The sequence below is a fragment of the Lolium perenne genome, chromosome 3, assembly GCF_019359855.2.
Source record: "Lolium perenne isolate Kyuss_39 chromosome 3, Kyuss_2.0, whole genome shotgun sequence".
NCBI classification, from domain to species: Eukaryota; Viridiplantae; Streptophyta; class Magnoliopsida; order Poales; family Poaceae; genus Lolium; species Lolium perenne.
In genome coordinates, this window is record NC_067246.2 from 243,518,646 (window position 1) to 243,540,896 (window position 22,251).

At 46.2% G+C, this 22,251-nt stretch overlaps 1 protein-coding gene and 1 pseudogene across 1 annotated transcript; both read left to right on the top strand.

The window, feature by feature from the left end:
• Positions 1-3,444: 3,444 nt before the first annotated feature.
• On the top strand, positions 3,445-5,970 carry LOC127343776 (phenylalanine ammonia-lyase-like; annotated as a pseudogene).
• An 8,355-nt stretch (positions 5,971-14,325) lies between these two features.
• On the top strand, positions 14,326-16,890 carry LOC127343775 (phenylalanine ammonia-lyase). The gene has a single exon (XM_051369962.2). It carries the CDS (start codon positions 14,496-14,498, stop codon positions 16,629-16,631), a length of 2,136 nt encoding a protein of 711 aa, XP_051225922.1. The 5' UTR covers positions 14,326-14,495; the 3' UTR covers positions 16,632-16,890.
• Positions 16,891-22,251: the final 5,361 nt, after the last annotated feature.

The window sequence follows — 22,251 nt, forward strand, 5'->3', positions numbered from 1 at the left end:
GAGGGAAAAAACCTTCCAGAGACGGAGAGATGAAAACACGATCGAGGACCGAACGAACTGGGTTGAGCTGGCGGTTCGTCCAGGTGAACCGAGCCCCGGAGCGCGGAATTTCCCGAAGAGCCCAGGCCGCAAATTTGAGATCAAGGAAAACATCTAACTGTAGTAATTTTGAGGAACTAGCACGGACCCAAATCGCATCTGAATGAATCTAAATCATCCAGTTAGTGGGAAAAAAACTGCATGTACATCTTGACTGTCTTCTTGTACAGCGACGGGTACAAATTCTACGGACTGCGGGTGGGAGAGGCTGCACATGTGGAGATCGAAGACGACATGCATTTTTTTTTTCTTTTGAGATGCATTAGTACCTTGTTATCACTCGGTAAATTCCTTTGCATGAACTTGACTAGAGAGAAATCACACACATTTTCACCTGAAGAAAACAGCACGCATTTGCACAGCAAAGGTCACGGACAATCTTTTTCATACGCTGAAACCACAGCAAGGGTGCCAGGAAGGCCAACAACCACACAATCACAAACACACCATTCATCGGAGCAAGCGGCGTCACCGAACATCGTCCATCATGCTTATGATGGGACGACTTCGATAGTTCGACTTCATCGCAACAATACCAAACGGAGAATATTCCCATGACATATGTGAACGCATCCGACAAAACTTCACCTTCAGTCAGCCTCTCACATGCGTGGTCTCTCGTGCTTCTTCCGCTTTTGTTCCTCGTGTGGTTGAACTGTCCAAGTCGAAGGCTGAAGACACAACCAAAGGCCACTTGCGGACTTGCCTCGGAATGGAACTTGTGTGAGATACAACCAAAATGGCCGACGCGTGCGTTGGCCTCGTACTAGGCTAGGCCTCAAACGTGTTGGTCCCGACTGATCACTGAAGAGAAAGCCAGATGCTGCAGTTTTGCCCTTTGTTGCTTCTTCGGTGCAGCCACGGCTGAAACTCTTCGCAGTTACCATGTAATCTCTCGAGCACAATGTAAAACTTGTAAGAAATGATCCCATAATAATATAGTCAAGTACGTCAAGTCATGTGTGCACTGAAGAACCAAACTTCCACACCGGAGGAAGTTTAACTTCAAATGGCTTCAGCATTCAGACCGGAATATGCCACGTCATTTACTCATTTGCTGATGGAGCAGCACAGACAACCAAGACGCGAACAGAAGCAGGCTCGCAACCTTCTATGTCTTGACATGAAGCTTCCAATATAAACGGTGCCAGGAGCCCAGGACTCCTGAGTCCTGACTGACTGACTGACTGACTGACTGATCAGTGGACTGAATAATCGTAACTGTTCATGAAACACGAGAGGCTCGCTCTTCGTATCAAAGAAACTCATACGCAGGAGAAGAGCCAGTAGGGAAGCATCGTACTGGAATAGGAAATAATCAAGGTCACGATCGAGTTAGGCCATTTGTACTAGTAGCTTAATCTACTATAATCTAATTAAAGTAGAATGTGTGGGGTTCTACACACCTCAAAAAGAATATGGAACACTAGCAGAGACCACTTGCTTTGGCTTTGACAAATCTAGCTCCTTTTCGTCTTACGATTTGTTTCCTCGTAGTTTTGTGCACATGGTGTAAGCAGCCGTCCCGCTTGTTTTAAATTCTTCCAAAAGGACATGGTTACATTAGCATGATTTGCACGTTCGTAACTCGAAGTTCAGTATTTTCTGGTGTTTAGGTAACGCCACCTTCAGCAACAGGTGTATGATTAGTACTACTGTACTAGTGCGTCACACGCTATTGGTGGTCTCATGTATGATTAGTAGTAGCAGAATGATTGTTAACATATGGGCTTTTTTCGCGAATCTTGTTAACATATAAGTTGTTAAGACATATTAGTACTTGTACGAACCGCACATGCACGAGTGGAGCGTGTGTTGGGATGTGCCTTCTTTTTGGGCACAAGACAATTAGTACTAGTAGACCTTAAGCCATTTTACGATGAAATTTTGGCTTAGTTGCACGACGATGGCGTTTGTGCACCATTGTGAAGCGTTGTTCTTGGAGAATCTTTTTCGCAGTACGGGTTAGTTTCACGGAATTTATTAAGCGTCGGAAAGTGTACCCCTAGTTCAAATCCGGTCAGTTTTCAGCGGATTCGGCGAAACACCGCAGGAAGCCGCAAGAATTCCCAGATAGCTAGCGCGCACATATGACATGTGATATGTGCTGCGGAGACGGTGTTCTACCACTACGCGGAGTTCTCGCGCAATACTAAAATGCGCCCCATGTAGCTGCTTCATAAAAAAAATCCGTTTTGGCACCCTGAAAATGAAAAAACCATCGCCCATGGGTCGGATTGGAAATCCGCTCCCGGGGCCTTGCTTCCCATCCTAGGGACCACGCACGTGCCAAATATGGCCTCAGTCCGAGAAACTATGCGGTGTCACATGCCGTTTCCTACTTGTTTCCCCTAAAGACCATAGAACTCCGGACTTGATAGCCCTGTTCGTGAAGGGTTTTTCAAAATAATTGTCGTATCACAATTCCGTCTTTTGGAGTGGTTAGTAGGACACATACAATGACGTCATGCGGCTCCACGGGATTTTCTGACTTCGTTTAAATTGCCATCTGGCCAAAACGGGAACCCAAGGACATATAAGAAAGTGTTTGAATTGTTACTATGTTAACATGGTACTATACATGACTCAAATATGCATGATTTTGACATAAGCGGATAGAGGATGTTTTTCTGAATATTTTGATACCTTATACGCATTTTTCTGACATCATATGAATTAGTTATGATTTTTTACAAAATTAGACAAATTTGAAAAATGGCCTACGCCATGTCTACGCCTAGGACCAAAGATATGCCGAGGGCTGCCCTCGGCGTAGACCTCGCTATGCCGACGGTAACGCTACGCCAAGGGTCGGACTGGCAGACTGGCCGGGCCGGCCATACATCGACGGCCCCGACTTTTGGCCGTCGACGTATAAAAGGCCCTCGACGTATCGCGCTATTCCTGTAGTGGCACGTACGGGAAAATGAACCTCAAAAAATCATTTTTATGTTCGTCACTTCATACAAACGTTGGCAAGAGCAAAGTTAGATTATTGTGGATGATAAACGCACAGCAGTGCATCTGCCTGCTTAAGACGACTCGGACGGTCCGAGTCGGACCTCGCATTCCACCTGGAAATAGAAGACGACCTAGTCATCAGCGCTCCGCCTCTCCTTCCTCGCGCACCAACCCCCTGCCACGAAGACGCCAATGCGAACCTCTACGTAACCACCATCCAGTCCGTACGCAGTCATGGCTCATGGCCACCGGACCTTTGCACTGCACCCACCAATTCAGTGGTCAACCTCGCCTTCCAGGTCCACACCAACCCACACCGGCACCTACCATGCTCAGCTGCGCTTCCTATTTAATCCCGGCTTTGCCTCCATTCCGCTCCAAGAAGAGCAACACCTTCCTCTCCAACTCGAGCTCCTCTTCAGCACAAGTCCGTCCTCAAGACAACGATCGATCCATCGACATTTTCACAAGCAATCCAGATACGCATACACACCTACCAGTGTCTAGCTAGCTTACTTGCTTTAGCAGTTCTTTGCAAGTCTCCATGGAGTTTGAGAACATTGCCGCCAACGGAGATGGCCTGTGCGTGGCGCAGCCGGGGCGGAACGACCCTCTGAACTGGGGAAAAGCTGCTGAGGAGCTGTCGGGGAGCCATGAAGCGGATGGTGGAGGAGTACCGCCGGCCGGTGGTGACCATGGAGGGCGCCAGCCTGACTATCGCCATGGTCGCCGCGGTGGCTGCCAGCGCCGACACCAGGGTGGAGCTCGACGAGTCCGCCCGCGGACGCGTCAAGGAGAGCAGCGACTGGGTCATGAACAGCATGGCCAACGGCACCGACAGCTATGGTGTCACCACCGGCTTCGGCGCCACCTCCCACCGGAGGACCAAGGAGGGCGGCGCTCTCCAGAGAGAGCTCATCAGGTTTCTTAACGCGGGAGCCTTTGGCACCGGCAGCGATGGCCACGTCCTGCCCGCCGCGACCACAAGGGCGGCCATGCTCGTCCGCGTCAACACACTACTTCAGGGCTACTCTGGCATTCGTTTCGAAATCCTCGAGACAGTCGCCACGCTTCTCAATGCCAACGTGACACCGTGCCTGCCACTCCGGGGCACCATCACGGCATCCGGTGACCTCGTCCCGCTATCATACATCGCGGGCCTTGTGACCGGTCGCCCAAACTCCGTTGCGACCGCTCCAGATGGAACCAAGGTTAACGCAGCAGAGGCGTTCAGAATTGCCGGCATCCAACACGGTTTCTTTGAGCTGCAGCCCAAGGAAGGACTCGCCATGGTCAACGGCACCGCGGTGGGCTCCGGACTGGCGTCCATGGTGCTCTTCGAGGCTAACATTCTTGGCGTCCTTGCCGAGGTTCTATCGGCTGTGTTCTGCGAGGTCATGAATGGCAAGCCCGAGTACACCGACCACCTCACCCACAAGCTGAAGCACCACCCTGGTCAGATCGAGGCTGCAGCTATCATGGAGCATATTCTTGAAGGCAGCTCCTACATGATGCTCGCAAAGAAGCTCGGCGAGCTCGACCCGTTGATGAAGCCAAAGCAAGATAGGTATGCCCTCCGAACATCACCTCAATGGCTTGGCCCTCAGATTGAGGTTATCCGTGCCGCCACCAAGTCGATTGAGCGCGAGATCAACTCTGTCAACGACAACCCACTCATCGACGTCTCCCGAGGCAAGGCTATCCACGGTGGCAACTTCCAGGGCACGCCCATCGGTGTGTCCATGGATAACACCAGGCTTGCCATTGCTGCAATCGGCAAGCTCATGTTTGCCCAGTTCTCGGAGCTAGTGAACGACTTCTACAACAACGGTTTGCCTTCCAATCTCTCTGGTGGGCGCAACCCGAGCTTGGACTATGGCTTCAAGGGTGCTGAGATTGCCATGGCCTCGTACTGCTCGGAGCTCCAGTTTTTGGGCAACCCTGTGACTAACCATGTCCAGAGCGCGGAGCAGCACAACCAAGACGTCAACTCTCTGGGTCTCATCTCTGCCAGGAAGACATCGGAGGCCATCGACATTTTGAAGCTCATGTCCTCGACATTTTTGGTCGCGTTGTGCCAAGCTATCGACCTTCGCCACCTCGAGGAGAATATCAAGAATGCCGTCAAGAACTGTGTGAAGATGGTGGCTAGGAAGACCCTGAGCACCAATGACAATGGCCATCTCCACAGCGCACGCTTCTGCGAGAAGGACCTGCTCCTGACGATCGACCGCGAGGCGGTGTTCGCCTACGCAGACGACCCTTGCAGCGCTAACTACCCACTGATGCAGAAGATGCGTGCAGTTCTCGTGGAGCATGCCTTGGCCAACGGTGAGGCCGAGCGGGATGTGCAAACGTCAGTGTTCGCTAAGCTTGCCGCATTCGAGCAGGAGCTCCGTGCGGTGCTTCCAAGGGAGGTCGAGTCAGCCCGGTGCGCCGTGGAGAATGGCACCGCCACGCAACAGAACCGCATCACCGAATGTCGGTCATACCCGCTCTATCGGTTCGTGGGCAAGGAGCTTAGAACCGAATACTTGACCGGAGAGAAGACAAGGTCTCCTGGTGAAGAGGTGGACAAGGTATTTGTTGCCATGAACCAGGGAAAACACATCGACGCGCTGCTTGAGTGCCTCAAGGAGTGGAACGGTGAGCCCCTGCCACTCTGCTGAAGAATGAATCATGGAACTGAAGAATAGAGTGCTCCAGAATTCAGAAGGCTCCACATGTGTTTAGTTAATAAGTATAATACTGTTTTTTTTTATTATAGTATGTTCTGATGTTGATGTCTGCGATGTACTTCTAGACCTGCCTTACGAGTTGCAAACAATTGCAATTGCATGACTTGGTAGTGCTAGGGTAAATGTTGTGTTGGCGCTGCCAGTTCTCTCTGCATAGTTATAATTCCATCAACTCTGAATCTTCCAATTTACTTCTAATCCATGCTTACCAATTCGTCTCCACCATGGGGGAGAAGTTTAGAATTCATAGAGGAACAATGCAAATTACCAAAACATATTTTTACACCAAACTAATGTGAAATATAATGAAACTCCCAAAAAAAACAGTATAATTGTTCAAAATATTTTTAGTATTGCCTCAACGAACAAAATAACCAAATAAATATATGTCGCAACGTCTATTGCATAGTTCATAGACAACTTTGCAACATAACATCATTCTTGCGATGGTTTATGAAAAGGAAAATCACAATATTACAAGTGAAAGCTCCCTAGGGAGAAACATCAGTTTAATTTGACAAGCTGTTGCAATGCTGGAAACGATATTTACAATGGAGAGACATCTAATGTGGAAATCATCAGGGTTACATAAATTTTCGGCATTCCTCATCCATATATCATGCGCTAAGTATTCTCACAAGATGCAAGACGGTTTGCCTAACCTATCACCATTCGTTCGGCATCCTTATCATCTTCTAACCTACTAGTTGCAATTAAACAATAAAAACTTGGGACATCAAAGCAACATGGCCAAAGAAAATGTCTTGTAAGTTTTGTAAGAACAAGTATGCAATGACATATAAGCAGAAAAAATAATATTTTTAAAAGGATGCAAATCGTCTTGGAAAACCAGGCATTATTTCTTTAGAGATATAGAACTGAAACAAAAAAAAAATACTTGTGTGACTTGTAAAGGCTGCCTCACAGGACTTGTAAAGTACTAAATTTCGTGGCAATTGGATGTACTAGTGTGAGCTGTTCTCGAATGCACACAGGCAGCACAGGCAAATTTGTTTTCTAAAATTCAGTCACAAGGCAAAACGTTGCAGCGTGATGGCTTGGCAAGATCCTCGACAGCACTAATCCAATTGCGTGGAGCAACAATCAGTACTAGTACCTCTTAATACTGATGGACAAATGCAGTAGACGAAGCAACTGTGGAAATGGATCGATGACAGAGGTGAGTTTGATGACAGCAACAGTAACGCAACTGCAGTACGTAGGGGCCAAGCATTACACATCTCTTCCTACGGTGATAACGTGGCTCATTCTTCCTACGGTGAGATGTTTAATGCTCATTCTTCCTCCGTAAAAAATTATAAAGAAACTACATGTAAAAGGCTGCCCATGTAGAGATTGAAGACGACAGGCATTACCACGTTACTTTCCATGAACTTGACTCGACAGAAATCACATGCATTTTTTCACCTCAAGAAAACTACATGCATTTGCACCGTAATCCAAACAAAAGTCGCCAACAATCCTTTTCATAGGCTGAACCTCAAGCGGAGAATATTCCTATATATGCACGCATCCGATGTAAACTTCACCATCAGTCAGCCTCTCTCGTATGTATGGTCAGTGTGTACCGCATGACCGACCAGACACAAGAGCAGAGGATTTCCTTACTCCTTCCGCTTTCGTTCCTCTTCGTGGTGGAACTGTCGAAGTCGAAGGCTGAAGATACAGCCAAAGACCGAAGCTTGCGCGCTCAATTTGGCCCGACTGAATACTGATCACTGACGAGAAAGCTAGATGCTGCAGTTTCACCCTTGGTTGCTACTTCGGTGCACATCCACAACTCAAATTCTTTTGCAGTTACCGCGTAATCTCTCGATCACGATGTAAAGCTTCTAAGAAGTTATCCCAAAATATCTGCTCATCACAGTCAGGTGTATGTATTGCTGTTGTTAGGCCTGAGATACTGTAGCGGGACTTTTGTTTCTTAGTTTTCTTTTCTTTTTTTTGCTGTGTGCATCCGCAGTGCCATTAGGGTGGTGCGTTGTTGCAGAGGCTGGGTGTAATTGGTATCGTTTTGATATTAATATATTCCCTTTATCGAAAAAATCACAGTCAGGTCCGTCAAGTCAAGTGTCTTTAAGAACGAAAGTTCACACGCCGGAGTGGCTGGACCGGCCGGAAGTTTGCATCAGAATGTGTTCAACATTCAGACTGGGATATGCCTCGTCGTTTACACATTTGCAGATGGAATAGCACAGACGACCAAGACGCGAATAAAAGCGGGCTCTCAACTTTCCATGTCTTGAAATGAAGTTTCCAATATGGTACTATAAGACTATAAGTGGTGCCAGGACTCCTGACTGACTGAGAGACTTACACATTTTAAACAGAACTGTTTGTGGAACACGCGATGCTCTTCGCAGTATAGAAATTCGATCATATACAGGAAAAGAGCCAGCAGGAAAGCGTCGTTGTGCAATAGGAAATACTCAAGGTCACTATCGAGCTCAACTTCCACATGGCCATGCGTGCTAGCTTAATCGAAAATACAGTACGTGCAGCACGCGTCTCCATCACGGGGGAGAACTTTAGAAGTCATACAGGAACAGGGAAACAAATTTGACCGTCGATCCAGCGGTGTAAAAAGGAACAAAAGTAGAGCATTGCGTGCAATGGTGGATCTCGACACAGGGCCATCAGCCCATCATATGGCATATCAACGGGCCTTGTTAGTATTATCAATCCGAATTTCTTTTCCCGTCCGCCGCCAGACGGCGGCTCTAAGGTATGCCCACAGCTAAGTCTCCGCCGGTGGAGGTGCGGCACATCGGCTCCTCCTCTTCGCGCGTGACGTCGCAGCCCCTTACTGCGGTGTGTGCCGACGGTGCTGAGGGAGATCTTCATGAGTTCAAGGAATTCACCGATCAGGAACTGCGGTCAAAGATTAAGCGCTTGACCAGTCTTCAGCGTATTACACCCGATGGCGGCAAGAAGTCGCGGAGGTTCATCTACCGGGTGCAGAAGGAGCTTGATCGCCGCCGCACTACCGGGCCGAGGAAGGTGAGCAAATTCTGGGTTTCGCGCAATAGTTTTGGGGGAATGTTCTCGAAACTGCGAGGATAGTTGTTCGGGATTTGGAAGTTGGGGGTTTCTTTTTACTAGAGGGTTTTGTGGATTTACTTTGGGGTTTAGGGCTAGGTTCTGGGCTACACAATCTGCTTTCAGCTATTGAAACTGCACTGGATGGTCACTAAATATAGAAATTGCACTGAATAGGGTGAGGAGGACGTGGAGGAATTCCAGAATTTAACTGATCAGGAGCTGAAGTTAAAGATCAAGCGGGTGCGCTCTCTCTGTGGTCTCCACCGTTTACCTGATGGTGGCAAGAAGTTGCGGGAGTACGCCTGCCGACTAGAGAATGAGCATGATCGCCGCCATGGTGTCGGACCAAGGAAGGTGAGAAAAATGCAGATTTTTGGCGTATCGTTTTTATATGGTTTTCTAGATCTTTTACCCTATGCTGGTTTGGGTAAAAAAAGAAGGAAATATTTCCAGTTGCTTTTAGCTACGTATTGAAATTGCACTAAAAAAAATTAGACCTTTGAGGAAAGAAACCCAAAAGAGTATTTCTAGGTCAAAAAAGGCCCTGAACACCACCAACTACCCACTACGGCCGTGCACTTGGCAGTCTGACATTCACGGTGATAACACACAATGAGAGCCTCGGTTTTTACGAGAAAGGCAGCTGGTTATTTCATTAATATAAAAATAAAGGATAGAACAATTATGTACAAGATGACTGAGAAGAGAAGAGGAAAAGAAAAGAGGAAAGAAGAAGCGAGAAAAGAAAAGCCAACTGGCACATATGCAGGCAAAACCAATTGCCTTGCGGTAATATCCTCTCGGGCGAGATAAATCCTGGAGGTCTTATCTCCGCGTTACACACGTGAAATAGTTCACCAAAAAAGAAATTACATTTAACAGTGAAGAAATAAGTTAATTTCTCTTGAAGTGTACGACGACTTCCATGTTACAATATTTATTCTAGAAATCCTAATCATAAAGCTGAGATGATTGGTAAGCATTTTCACACGTTTTTTCATAGATGTTTATTGTGGAGAGAGTGGACTTTCAGAGCAGGTGCTTGGTGAGCACCCGTATCCAGACCGTCTATACTGCATCAAGATCCGTGCAAGTTCTTTTTGTTCCCCTCTCAAACAATTTCTCATTTTTATATCAATCACACCACATATTGTTTGAACTCCAATATTTTCAGATCACTTAAACATAACAATTGGAATGTGGAAAAATATTTTGGATTTTTTATGTCGTTATCTATATATGTATTTCAAGAATTTATTTTGAATTTTAAATAATTTAAAATTTAAATTTGCTTATAAGATTCCGAACTATGTTTCCTCCATTCTATTTGTTATTTTTGAGTGACTTGAAAAAATATATAATCGAAATATTATATAATTTGAGAGATACAAGAAAGAAAATGACAAAAAATGAGAAGGTGCGTGGAGCGCACCTGCTCCATTCATGTTTTCCCTTATTGTGGAAGTTGGGGGGGTTACCAAAGGGAGTATTTTAGCAGCTGATCATGTTCAATCTTTTCGTGACAGGAAGTTTATTTTGTTTTCAGTATGTTTAGCCTTATGTGATACAGGTTTAGAATTTCGATACTGTTTGGTTTCATGTAAAATATATCTATTTATGACAATTAGTGCTCATGCATAAATGACACTACTTGATGCGCTCCGGAATCAGTGGCTGAGCTGCACCAGTGCACCACCATCATAAAAGGGGTCAAGGAAGGACTTTGTAATATTCTGAAACTTTTGTAGACTTGCAGATGATTTAATTATTCATTTTTGTAAAATTTTCCACCAGAAGAAATTTTTGAAGTTAAAAAACCCAAACCAGCCTAGTTCATAACATTTCATCTCTGCATAGCCGATATTGATATCTATTTGATTTATCATATTGTAAATTTGTTTAGTAGAATAAAGTTCAGGTTGTATCCTAGTAGAATAGGGTATACATAGCTAATTACGCCCAACATTAATTATATTGATCTCAGATTGTGTACATCAGTTGTCCCTAGCTTCCTACTGATCTCCGTAGCCAAGAAACATGCTGGTAGTCTTGTGTTTGCTGTGCACAATGTCAATGCACACAGATGTTGGAGAATATTTTGTCTGCTAATCTGCTAGTCCTTGAAAAACAGTGTACTGAAACAGTTTATTTTTTACATTACAAAAATCAGTTTTGGTCTGAGGAATAGTTTACTGAAACTGCTGTATCCTGGAAAAAAAAAATGCTAATTTGTTCACTGTTTCTTGTAATTCAGCCAATTGGACGAGGGAAAGACCAGAGCATGAGTTCTGAATGAAGCTTTACAGCTCACCTCTTCAGAAGTGTCGCCGCCTCGGACACAGTGACTTCAGAATTCAGAACATTTTGTCCTCCAACAGTCTTTTTTTTTTGGGATAGAACTTGTGATCCAAAAATTACAGATGAGAGGGACGATCAACTAGTCCTCCAACAGTCTTTTCGTTCATAGAGTTTATTATCTCGTATTTAGTCCACACAAGCAAACCGAAGGAAAAAAAAAAGCTTCACTCATCGAAACAAAGGAAAAAAATGCAGTTCAAATAATAAAGAAACAAACGGGCATGACAAGGCACGTCTTTTCCTTCTAGTGCATACTAGAACAGAAATTTGATGGAAAATAGATAATTAAATCATCTGCATTTAATTATTCATATATAAATAGAGCGTTTTTTTAAAAAAAAATCTATTTACTTACAAGAACATATTAGAGAATCAACAAATACTACTACCTATATTTATTGATGGATAATGACCACGTACAATCTTCATCTACATTCTTAAGACGCGAGAGAACCGAATGAAAAGAATTATTGGAGGCTGAATGAGGGTATGAGACTGACCTCCGGAAAAGAAAAAGAAAAAGAACAATGAGACTGACCTGACCCGCTAAGACTTGGCTCATGCCGGCGCGGTTCACAAAGTAGTTGGCACGATCTTACTTGTTCATACATGCAAAACACTGTCTTACTAAAGGTAGTCTATAACATCACCATGGTTTGACATTTTAACCAACGGAGACAGTCAACAAATTGATCACTGACGATCTGGGAACGGTTGTTCTTTTTTTTTTTTTTTTGAGAACACAGTACAACGCAGACGCTCACAAACACGCACGTACAAACACCCCTATGAACACATGCACGCACACCCTACCCCTATGAGCACCTCCGAGGGACTGAGCCGGCATATCTTGAGGTTGACGAAGTCACCACTGGCGCCTCGCTGTTGACGGGTACGTCACCTACCACTGAAAGCATAGCGCCGGTTAAATCCTGAAATAAATCCAGGTAAATGCAAACACCCATGCCAAGTCTAGGACTTGAACCTGGGTGGGCTGGTTCCACCACAAGGGACCTAACCACCAGAGCCAAGCTCTGTTTGCGAACGGTTGTTCTTGTAGTCATTGGTCAAGTCAAACATCAAAATTGTCGGAAGACAAGTCAAATATGAACAAGGTTAAGTCGAAATTGTGCATTCCGGTGTGTGCAAAATTGCTTTAGCTCCCAGGTTGCCAGATTGTCAACCTCTGAGCTATTTTTTTTTTTAAGTTTCAAGAAATTTCACAGTTATTTTTAGAATTATAGCTGTGTTTTCCATGCTCGCCCTAATTTAAGCCAACAACTGAATGTCATATGTATGTCCTTGATTGGCATGCGCGGTCAACTAAGAGCAAGGAAAACATCTAACTGTAGTTGAATATCAAGTAACACATCTAACAGTAGTAATTTTGAGGAACTAGTCAACTAGGACGGCTGCGCATGTGGAGATGGAAGACGACAGGCATTACCACATTATCACTCGGCAAATTCCTTTGCATGAACTTGACTGACAAAAATCACATGCATTTTCACCTCAAGAAAACTACATGCATTTGCACCGTAAGGAACATAAAGGTCACCAGCAATCCTTTTCCATAAGGTGAACCTCAAACGGAGAATATGTCCACATATGGACGCATGCGATGTAAACTTGGCCTTCAGTCAGTCTGTCGCATGCGTGGTCACAGTGTGCACGCGGATGACCGACCGGACGAAAGAGCTGAGGATTCCCCTGCTCCTTCCACTTTCTTCCTGTGTGGCGGAACTGTCGAAGTCGAAGGCTGAAGATACAACCAAAAGCCTCTTGCCGTGGAGCTTGTGCTAGATGCAACTGACGAGAAGGCCAGATGCTGCAGTTTCGCCCTCCGTTGCCTGCAGCCACATCCGAAACTCTTTTGCAGTTACCATGCAATCTCTCGAGCACAGTGTAAAACTTGTAAGAAATTTTCCCAGAATATGCTCAACACCGTCAAGTCAAGTGTGCACTGGCAACCAAACTTCACACCGCAGAAGTGGCTGGACCAGCCGGAGGTTTGCATCAGAATGGCTGTATCATTCAGACCAGAACATGCCTCGTCATTTACTCATTTGCAAATGGAATAGCACAGACGACCAAGACGCGAACAAAGGCGGGCTCCCAACTTTCCATGTCTTCAAATGAAGCTTCCACTATAAACGGTGCCAGGACTCCTGACTGACTGACTGACTGATCGTTGGACTGACTCATGACTGTTCGTGAAACACGAGAGGCGTCTTGGCAGCAAAGAAATTCATATACAAGAAAATATCCAGCAGGAAAGCGTCACGATCGAGCTTGAGTTCAATTCCCACATGGCCAGGTGTGCTAGCTTAATCTCAAAATTAAAAAAAATAGAATATGTGGGGATCCTCACACTCCCAAAGAGAACATGGAGCACTAGCTAGCAGATAACGACCCCGGTTGCCCATAGCTTGCTTTGGCTAGACAAACCTGGCTCCTTTTTCGTTTTAAGATTTGTTTCCTTGTAGCTTTGCACACATGGTGTAATTAAGCAGCCACCCCGCTTGCTTTAAATTCTTCAATGTCGAAAAAAGGACATTCCTGCATTGGCATTGTTTACACGTTCATTAGTCGAAGTTCAGCGTTTCTGGTATCAGTTAGGTAATGCCGCCTTCAGGCTTCAGCAACAAGTGCGTCTCACGGGTGGTGAGCAACTAACCATCTGATGTGTGTTTAGTATTAGTAAAATGATTGTTAGCATAGTAGAAGCTGTTAAGAATACGATGCGTGATTAATACTGTCATTCTAGAAACTTGACCATGTGAGCACATACGGGAAAATGAAGCTCACAAAATAACTATTTTTATGTCCAAAGAGCAAATTAGATTACTGTGGATGAGAAACTCACAGCAATGCCTCGCATCTTCCTCCCCGCGCACCAACCCCCTGCCACCAAGACGCCAACGCGCTCATCTACGTAGCCACCACCCGGTCCGTACGTAGTCATGGCCACCGGAGCTCCACCCACCAATGACCAATCCAGACATCCAGTGGTCAACCTCGCCTTCCAGGTCCATACCAAATTACCAACCCACACCCGCACCTACCCTGCTCAGTTGCGCTACCTATTTAATCCCCGCGCTGCCTCCATCCGCTCCAAGAAAAGCCGCACCTTCCTCTGCAACTCGAGCTCCTCTTCAGTCTTGAGCACAAGTCCGTCCTCCAGGCAACGATCAACACTTTCAGAATCCAGATACACACACACACCAAACAGTGTCTAGGTAGCTAGCTTGCTCTAATAGTTCTTTGCAAATCTCCATGGAGTGCGAGAACGTTGCAGCCAACGGCGATGGCCTTTGTGTGGCGCAGCCAGCGCGGGCCGATCCTCTGAACTGGGGAAAAGCTGCCGAGGAGCTATCGGGGAGCCATCTTGATGCCGTGAAGCGGATGGTGGAGGAGTACCGACGGCCGGTGGTGACCATGGAGGGCGCCAGCCTGACTATCGCCATGGTCGCCGCCGTGGCTGCCGGTGCCGACACCAGGGTGGAGCTCGACGAGTCAGCCCGCGGACGTGTCAAGGAGAGCAGTGACTGGGTCATGAACAGCATGGCCAACGGCACCGACAGCTACGGTGTCACCACCGGCTTCGGCGCCACCTCCCACCGGAGGACCAAGGAGGGCGGCGCTCTCCAAAGAGAGCTCATCAGATTTCTTAACGCCGGAGCCTTTGGCACCGGCAGCGATGGCCACGTCCTGCCCGCCGCAACAACGAGGGCGGCCATGCTCGTTCGCGTCAACACCCTACTCCAAGGCTACTCTGGCATCCGTTTCGAAATCCTCGAGACGGTCGCCACGCTTCTCAACGCCAACGTGACACCGTGCCTACCGCTTCGGGGCACGATCACGGCATCCGGTGACCTTGTTCCTCTCTCCTACATCGCGGGCCTTGTGACCGGTCGCCCAAACTCCGTGGCGACCGCTCCAGATGGTACCAAGGTTAACGCTGCAGAGGCATTCAAAATCGCCGGGATCCAATATGGTTTCTTTGAGCTGCAGCCCAAGGAAGGCCTTGCCATGGTCAACGGAACCGCGGTTGGTTCCGGACTTGCGTCCATGGTGCTCTTCGAGGCTAACATTCTTGGCGTCCTTGCTGAGGTTCTGTCGGCTGTGTTCTGCGAGGTGATGAATGGCAAGCCCGAGTACACCGACCACCTCACCCACAAGCTGAAGCACCACCCTGGTCAGATCGAGGCCGCGGCTATCATGGAGCACATCCTTGAAGGAAGCTCCTACATGATGCTCGCGAAGAAGCTCGGCGAGCTCGACCCATTGATGAAGCCGAAGCAAGATAGGTATGCCCTCCGGACATCACCTCAATGGCTTGGCCCTCAGATTGAGGTTATCCGTGCTGCCACCAAGTCGATCGAGCGCGAGATCAACTCTGTCAATGACAACCCACTCATCGACGTCTCCCGAGGCAAGGCTATCCACGGTGGCAACTTCCAGGGCACGCCCATCGGTGTGTCCATGGACAACACCAGACTTGCCATTGCTGCGATCGGCAAGCTCATGTTTGCCCAGTTCTCAGAGCTAGTGAACGACTTCTACAACAACGGTTTGCCTTCCAATCTCTCTGGTGGGCGCAACCCGAGCTTGGACTATGGCTTCAAGGGTGCTGAGATTGCCATGGCCTCGTACTGCTCGGAGCTCCAGTTTTTGGGCAACCCTGTGACTAACCATGTCCAGAGCGCGGAGCAGCACAACCAAGACGTCAACTCTCTCGGTCTCATCTCTGCCAGGAAGACATCGGAGGCCATCGACATTTTGAAGCTCATGTCCTCGACATTTTTGGTCGCGTTGTGCCAAGCTATCGACCTCCGCCACCTCGAGGAGAATGTCAAGAATGCCGTCAAGAACTGTGTGAAGATGGTGGCTAGGAAGACCCTGAGCACCAATGACAATGGCCATCTCCACAGCGCACGCTTCTGCGAGAAGGACCTGCTCCTGACGATCGACCGCGAGGCGGTGTTCGCCTACGCAGACGACCCTTGCAGCGCTAACTATCCACTGATGCAGAAGATGCGTGCAGTTCTCGTGGAGCATGCCTTGGCCAACGGTGAGGCCGAGCGGGATGTGCAAACGTCAGTGTTCGCTAAGCTTGCCGCATTCGAGCAGGAGCTCCGTGCGGTGCTTCCAAGGGAGGTCGAGTCAGCCCGGTGCGCCGTGGAGAACGGCACCGCCACGCAACAGAACCGCATCACCGAATGCCGGTCATACCCGCTCTATCGGTTTGTGCGCAAGGAGCTTGGAACCGAGTACTTGACCGGAGAGAAGACAAGGTCTCCTGGTGAAGAGGTGGACAAGGTATTTGTTGCCATGAACCAGGGAAAACACATCGACGCGCTGCTTGAGTGCCTCAAGGAGTGGAATGGTGAGCCCCTGCCACTCTGCTGAAGAATGAATCATGGAACTGAAGAATAGAGTGCTCCAGAATTCAGAAGGCTCCACATGTGTTTAGTTAGTAAGTATAATTCTGTTTTTTTCATTATAGTATGTTCTGATGTTGATGTCTGCGACGTACTTCTAGACCTGCCTTACGAGTTGCAAACAATTGCAATTGCATGACTTGGTAGTGCTAGGGTAAATGTTGTGTTGGCGCTGCCAGTTGTCTCTGCATAGTTATAATTCCATCAACTCTGAATCTTCCAATTTACTTCTAATCCATGCTTACCAATTCGTCTCCACCATGGGGGAGAAGTTTAGAATTCATAGAGGAACAATGCAAATTACCAAAACATATTCTTACACCAAACTAATGTGAAATATAATGAAACTCCCAAAAAACAGTATAATTGTTCAAAAAAAATTTAGTATTGCCTCAACGAACAAAATAACCAAATAAATATATGTCGCAACGTCTATTGCATAGTTCATAGACAACTTTGCAACATAACATCATTCTTGCGATGGTTTATGAAAAGGAAAATCACAATATTACAAGTGAAAGCTCCCTAGGGAAAAACATCAGTTTAATTTGACAAGCCGTTGCAATGCTGGAAACGATATTTACAATGGAGAGACATCTAATGTGGAAATCATCAGGGTTACATAAATTTTCGGCATTCCTCATCCATATATCATGCGCTAAGTATTCTCACAAGATGCAAGACCGTTTGCCTAACCTATCACCATTCGTTCGGCACCCTTATCATCTTCTAACCTACTTGTTGCAATTAAACAATAAAAACTTGGGACATCAAAGCAACATGGCCAAAGAAAATGTCTTGTAAGTTTTGTAAGAACAAGTATGCAATGACATATAAGCAGAAAAAATAATATTTTTAAAAGGATGCAAATCGTCTTGGAAAACCAGGCATTATTTCTTTAGAGATATAGAACTGGAACAAAAACAAAAAAAACTTGTGTGACTTGTAAAGGCTACCTCACAGGCTCACAGGACTTGTAAAGTACTAAATTTCGTGGCAATTGGATGTACTAGTGTGAGCTGTTCTCGAATGCACACAGGCAGCACAGGCAAATTTGTTTTCTAAAATTCAGTCACAAGGCAAAACGTTGCAGCGTGATGGCTTAGCAAGATCCTCGACAGCACTAATCCAATTGCGTGGAGCAACAATCAGTACTAGTACCTCTTAATACTGATGGACAAATGCAGTAGACGAAGCAACTGTGGAAATGGATCGATGACAGAGGTGAGTTTGATGACAGCAACAGTAACACAACTGCAGTACGTAGGGGCCAAGCATTACACATCTCACCGTAGGAAGGATGAGCCACTCTCCCACAAATTCAACCTGCGACACAACACCGCTCCTCTGGTACGAACTTTCCCAAGAATGATGCCCGAGAATCGGGCTGCTCTAATACCATGAAGAAATTCAGGGAAACTATACTTGATGAACTCAATATTTTTTCACATACAGTTTCACTGTTTCAGGTACAGGGTGAAGGGGGTAAGGAGTTCTGGGGCTTCTCTCTATTTGCTGATTCTTCTGAACACTTTTACATATATGACCTATGAGAGTACATAACTACAATATGTTAGGTTGATCTCCACCACGTATGAGCCCAACGGCTCGACGTGCCTTTTGACCGTGCCCTGATCGGGGGCGCTCAATCGTTCACTAGTTGGTGAGCCCCTACCTGTGCTATATGAAGTGGTGGGGCATGTGGCACGCATCACGAGGTTACCCGGGTTGCCACTCGCCCCATCAACACACCTACCGATCTAGGTTTGCGCAGCGCCGACGAGAAGCTCCGCCGCCATCACTCCCTCACCTACGCGCCGTCGTCGCCACCATGTCCAGGTCGGCGAGCTCCACCTCCAATGGAGAAGGTAAACCCACAGTACCCCGCTCCTACCCGGTAATGATCTACCCTAGACGATCTAGCAATATTAACATTGGTATTAGAGTCTCGCTAGTGTGTAGATTTAGTGCCGTTTCGGGTAGAAAAGAAACAGAAATCGAAATAGCAAAGACCAGTTCATCCCTGCGACCAAAACCTACACAAAGAAAAAAAATAGAAAAGGAAATGGTCACCGGCCAGGGCCTCGGGTTGCTGCTGCCGGCATAGAGGGGCACCGCGCCGCCACCACCACAGGTTGCTGCTGCCAGCAAAGGGCGCCGCCACATGAGCCGCTTGCCGGCGGTGCGCCCACCCTCGGGTGGACTCACGCACCGACAAGAGGGCCATGGGGGCGCCGCTCCTTCCACCTCTCCGCCGTGTGTCGTCGTATTTTGATGGTGGGAGAGGCAGAGAACGAAAAAGAAGAGCAAGGGGAGGGGCTCGTCCTCGGCCACCTGCTGCGCGCGGGCGAGCGAGCGGCTGCCTCCCAGCGAGAAAGAAAGAGGCGGGCAGGGCCGTCACCAGCGAGCCGCCGGGGCTGCGCGCGCGGGCGGGAGGTGAAGCCTCCGCGCCGCCGCCGGAGGAGGCAGAGACAAAGAGCCCCACAGGGGTAAATGTTTAGGGTTTTGGGGAGAGAGGCTGGAAGCTGCCGGTTTTGTTCCAGCAAGACGCGCACTCGACCGTCCGATTCATTGGATGGCCGGCGTCGCTCCACACGCGCCGAAGTAGGCCGCAGGCCGGGGCGAGCGTGGGCCGCGCAAGCAGGCCGGTGGGCAGCGCGGGGGTGAGACATCCCATCCGCAGAAGCAGGTCGTTGGCCGTTTTCGGCACGGGAGTGAAATTAGGTTGTGGGCCGAATTTCGGGCTGCACACAGTTTTTTCTGTTAAGTCAATTACATAGGCTTTATTTTAGCATATTTAGGTCAGTTTTAGGCCTAATTTTGTCTAATTTTTTCTGAACAAATAGGACCAACGAAATATTTGTTTGAAAAAATTAAAAGTGAAAGTAATGTCTTTGAAATTTCAAAGTTAAGAGTTTAAAAGTTTTCGCTGCAAATAGTTAAAATATGCATTTTAAAAAAATTAAAAATGCAAAAGTGATGGTTAAATTTAAAAAAGGGTTGATTAAAAGTGATTGTTGAAAAAATCATGATCCTGTCATTTTATGACCAACACTATTAATGGCATGATCATGTTTTGTTGTAATAATATGTGCAAAAGTGACAATCAAAATTTTAAAGAAATGATTAAAGTGATCATTGTGATAATTATGGTTATGTTATTTTTGGACCAACGTTATTAATGACACGATCATGTTTTGTTGCAATAAGTTGTGCATTTATCTCTATTTTCTGCCCAACGGTGATATAGATTTAATTACACACACAATTGTATGTTCTAATTTTGACCAACGTTGGATTATTGCATGCAATTGTTGTTATGATCTCATTTCATTGTGGTTTGAAGGAGGGTACTACTTGATGAGCTGCATCAAGGATGTTCCAACCCTCATAGGTGACAAGGAGAAAGAAGGTCAATTTATGCTGAGGTGGACTGGGTTCCTACAGCTGGTCAGACCAAAAGATCTAGTCATAAATGACAAGGATGATGATGCTGCATGACAGAATGAAAAGTGGCTAAGTGGCAATAAAAAGTGCATGTTATTTATAAAGAATACAATTGAGAATACTATTGTAGGCTCAATTGCAGAGTGCGCTTCTGTAGGGGAGTATCTTGAAAGAATAAAGAGCCAGTTCACTGGTTCCTCAAAGATATGTATGACCCAGCTGCTGAAGCAACTGGTGACAGTAAAGTACACATGGACATGAAGGATATGGCAAGTGTGCCATATGGTGTAATAATGCTTATGCGGGTGTTGCTTTACTTCACAATGAACTTGATTTATTATCCATGTGTGAAAAAGTGTTGTCTGTGTGTAATGTGAATGACAAGGTATCCGCATCGAAAAAAGGAACAAAAGAAAAGAAAAAAACTAATGAATCATCGAAATTATGACATTGTCGTTTAGGCCATTTTCGAGTGGGAGAATAGAAAGACTTGTTAAAAATGATATTCTTCCTCCATTAGAATTCTCAAACATAGAACAATACATCGATTGTATTAAAGGAAAATTTCTAAAGCAAATTAAAAAGGGTGCAAATAGAAGCACCGCAACACTAGAAATAATTCACACCGATATATGTGGACCATTTTTGGTGAAAAGTGTGGATGGCTATGATTCGTTCATAACATTCACGGATGATTACTCCCGATATGGTTATATTTATCCAATCAAAGAAAGAACAGAAGCGTTGGATAAATTTAAAATATTCATAGCTGAAATTGAAAACCAGCATGATAAAAGAATAAAGATAGTCAGATCTAATCGTGGAGGGGAGTACTACGGTCGACATACTCTATATGGCCAAGTCTCTGGACCTTTTGCAAGGTTCTTACAGGAGACTGGAATAGTCGCCCAGTATTCTATGCCGGATGAACCCAGCAGAATGGGGTAGCTGAAAGGCGCAACCGTACCCTTATGGATATGTTGCACGGTATGATGAGCTATTCCACCCTACCATTGGGATTGTGGATTGAGGCGTTAAAAACCGCTATTCACATTCTAAACAGAGTACCAAGCAAATCGGTGCCCAAAACACCGTATGAGCTATGGACAGGGAGAGTGCCTTCTCTAAACCACCTGACAGTGTGGGGGAGCCTTGCTGAGGCCAAAGTATTTAATCCAAATATCGTAAAGTTAGATACCAAAATAGTCAGCTGTCATTTTATTGGCTATCCTGAAAAATCAAAAGGTTATCGTTTCTACTGTCCACACAAATATAGAAAGTTTGTGGAAACGAGACATGCTGTCTTCTTAGAAGACGAAATGATGAGGGGGAGCATGGTAGCTCGGAAAATTGATCTTGAGAAGAAGAGGGTGCATGCACCTAATCCGATGACTCGGGAGCCATTTTTTGCGCTACCATGTGCACATGCACCGATAATCCATGCGATTGTGGTGCAAACGCCTGTTGTGACTCCACCCATGACAACGATGAGTGAAAATTCAGAACCTGTCCGTCAGGAGCCGAATGAACCATTTGTTGAGCATGAAATTAAGGGAGCAACAACAACCACCTCCAGAAGATGAGCCACAAGTTGAGAAACAGAATGCTCTAGAGAATGAGGCCCCTAGAAGGTCTACAAGAGCTAGAAAATCAGCCATTTCGACTGATTACAAAGTTTACAACACAGAAATAGTTCATATGGAAGGTGATCCCACTTCATATGAAGAAGCCATGAGAAGCCCAGATTCATCAAAATGGGTGGAGACCATGAAAGACGAAATGAGATCGATGAGTGCCAACAATGTTTAGGACTTAGAGAATATTCCTAAAGGAGCTAAAACAGTGAGATGCAAATGGGTCTACAAAATAAAATATGACTCCAATGGGAATATCGAAAAGTACAAAGCACGACTTGTGGCAAAAGATTTACACAAAGATAAGAGATAGATTACAATGAGATATTTTCTCCAGTCTCATGTAAGGATTTCTTCAGAATCATAATTGCACAAGCTAGTTGCACATTTTGATTTAGAGTTGCATCAAATGGATGTAAAGACGACATTTCTAAACAGAGATTTAGAAGAAAATATGTACATGAAACAATCCAAGGGTTTTATCATGGAAGGCAAGGAAGAAATGGG

Coding starts and splice junctions, on each gene's coding strand:
- LOC127343775 (XM_051369962.2), top strand. CDS start 14,496: ATGGAGTGCGAGAACGTTGCAGCCAACGGCGATGGCCTTTGTGTGGCG.